At 50.9% G+C, this 2,783-nt stretch overlaps 1 protein-coding gene across 1 annotated transcript in view; it reads left to right on the top strand.

Annotated features, from left to right (window-relative positions):
- Positions 1-425, top strand: part of LOC106510854 (ankyrin repeat domain-containing protein 10) — a gene marked incomplete at its 3' end in the record, with an annotated part of 12,331 nt that extends 11,906 nt beyond the window's left edge. Inside the window, 2 exon segments of the mRNA XM_013999579.1 lie at positions 29-267; positions 354-425. Coding sequence (XP_013855033.1) covers positions 29-267; positions 354-425 — 311 coding nt within the window.
- Positions 426-2,783: the final 2,358 nt, after the last annotated feature.

Raw genomic sequence — 2,783 nt, forward strand, 5'->3', positions numbered from 1 at the left:
CATGTCTCACTCTCTCTCACTCCTTCAGTTTAAAGAACTCCAGTGGGCAGACAGCAGCAGACCTGGCTCATGCTCATGGCTTCCATGAGTGTTTCTGCTTCATCTCCAGCGCTCGGACTGGCCTGCAGCAGCTCAGGGGGCTCCAGCTGAACTCGGACCAGAACGGGGACTGTGGTGGTGCCCCCTGTGGTCAGGGTCTGGTCTACAGGAAAAGGCAGCTTCCTGTTAAAGAGGCCTGTCACATGAAGAAACCCAGGAGAGCTGAAGGTGAGACCTTCAGGTGTGACTCTATGAGGAACATGTCTCCTGTTGGTGTCTGAGAACGTCTCATCTGTCTTTCTGTCTCACTCCAGCAGTGTTGGTGCAGCAGGTGGTCCAGACCAGCCCAGCTCAGGAGGACTACATGAACATGGACCTCAGCTCAGGTGTGTCTGCAGCTTCTTTTAGATCTTACAGGCTGTGTCCAAATTCAGGGGCTGGGTCCTTATAGAACCGAGCCTACCCAGTCGAGATGGGCCGGGTCCTTGTCCAACCGCAAAGACCAGAAAAAAGTAATGGTGAATTTGGACGGTCTAGCCTCCAACTTTATTCCCACCCTTACCCTGGGGCGTACGTCCTGTTGCCTTGCAACCATGACAATGCTAAATAGAAATGAGATCACAATGAGAAAAATAATATTGGTATTATTTATATCATTAATTAACATTTGCTCAAAGGAAATATTCGAAGAAATAATGGACTCTGTGGATGTGCTCGTTTATTTTGCCATACCTGCTCGTTTGATTTCTGACAGTATTAAAGAACAAGTAAATACAAATGACAAAAACATTAACAACACAATCACCGGTATCTGTGCCCTCCCCCAATAGCTGCACGTAGACACTTAGGGGTTGGGGTGGGGGGAAAACTGGCACCCCTCCAGCCTCTGCCCCTTCTTCCTCTCCTTTTAACTACACTATAGAACAACATGCATCAATAGCACATTTGAGAGTGGGTGTATGTGTGTCAGGGTCTTTTATTTATTTATTTCTCACTCCCCCGTTTCCCGACTGACGTCTGGGGGTGGGGCACTGGTAGGGGCCTGCACTGATGGTGGACTGGGAGCTTGGGGGGTGCAGGGGGTTGAGCTTGCACTCTGGCTTCTCTGGAGCTGCATGGACTCCGGGGATGTGGCTCCTGGTTGGCGTGGTCGGCCCGCTGGCCGGGGTGGTTGCTGGGTTCCAGTGGGTGTCGGCTGGGGGTGTACCCATGGCCGTTGGAGGTGGTTGGGGGATAGTCGGCGCATGGCCTTGCTGGGGCGGCCGATCGGGTCGGCACGGTCCAGGCCAGGGCTTGGCCATCTGCTCCTCTCTGCCCCAGAACAAATGGGTTTACCTCCCAGGTTCGGGTGTGGGCCGCCCTCTGCAGGGGGCGGTGGCATGCCTGGTCCTGGGGGGTATAGAGTGTGTATCGGGAGTGTGAATGGAGTGTGGTGTCTATATTGTATGTCTTTGAATGAGTGGGTGTGAGGATGATGGTGGGATTGTATGATTGTGTTTGTGTATGCGTGGGTATGTGTCAGGCTGGGACGTGGACTTCCCCCTCCCCTGGTTCGTTTGTCACCCCCATCCCTACCGCCCTCTGGTGGGGGTGCCTTGCCCGCCGGCGGATGGCTCTTGGGGTCTGGGTCTGGGTGCTCGGGTGTGTGCTGGTTGGGCCTGGTGGCTGCCTGTCGGGGCTTGGGTCCTCTGGCCCTGTCAGCTCTCGGCTTGGGGGTGGTGCGCCCTGGGGGCCGGGCTGTCTGTGCCTGTGCCCGTGCTTGCCCTAGCGCAGCGGGGGCCGGCGGGGATCTGCGTGCTCGTCGCTGCGGGCCGCTGTGGGGCTGCTGTGTGTGGTCGCTGGTGGGGTTCTCCATGATCTCCCCTATGGTTTGACCTGGGGGTGGGTGTGCAGCTCTCCTCGCGTAGGTGTACCTGGGGGCCCGGTGCTTGGGGTTCCTCCTGGGGTCTTTGGCTCTGGCCTCCCCTTATGTCTGCCTCGTGCCTTGGGGGTCGGCTCTGGGACTCCCCCACAGTCACTATTACACATTCTGTTGGAGAAATCCTGTAAATTTAAGCTTGTTCACAACCGCACGCAGACAGGTGTTCAGATCCGAGGGGTTCTGAATGATCACCAGGTATATACAGGTGGGTGTTTGTTCATCTGTCTAAATGTATATATGTACGCTTTTGCTAAGTTTTATAACCTTAATTCTTTGCAGGTGTGCAGACAGATGTTGGATGGATTGTATTGTTTTCTTGACGTATATCTCACATATCATCAATTCTTTCTTTCACTTTTTTCCATTACGTTGTAACTTTTCTTTCCTTCTTTTTTCCTTTATTTCGTCTTTTCTTATCTAAAAAAAACACTGATGATGGCGAAGCTAAGATACTAATATTCACATATTTAGTACTACTTTCTACTGAAGTGGTTTAAAAAAAAGAAAAAAAAACAATACAACCGCTTTCAACTTTCAGTTTTTATACTGCCAGATTTTTATTTCTCTCGTTTCACACACCATTACAAGCAAAAAATAAAAAATAAAACCATAACCCAGTCGGCCTCAGTGCCTCTTGGGACAGAGTGAGCAGAGCAGGATCAGTCAACATTTGTGGGCTGCATCAGATAAGTCTTCACTACAGGTGCTGGTCATAAAATTAGAATATCATGAAAAAGTAGATTTATTTCAGTAATTCCATTTAAAAAGTGAAACTTGTATATTATATTCATACTGGCCACTTTATTAGGTACACCTGTCCAAC

The sequence above is a fragment of the Austrofundulus limnaeus genome, unplaced genomic scaffold, assembly GCF_001266775.1.
Source record: "Austrofundulus limnaeus strain Quisiro unplaced genomic scaffold, Austrofundulus_limnaeus-1.0 Scaffold2357, whole genome shotgun sequence".
NCBI lineage: Eukaryota > Metazoa > Chordata > Actinopteri > Cyprinodontiformes > Rivulidae > Austrofundulus > Austrofundulus limnaeus.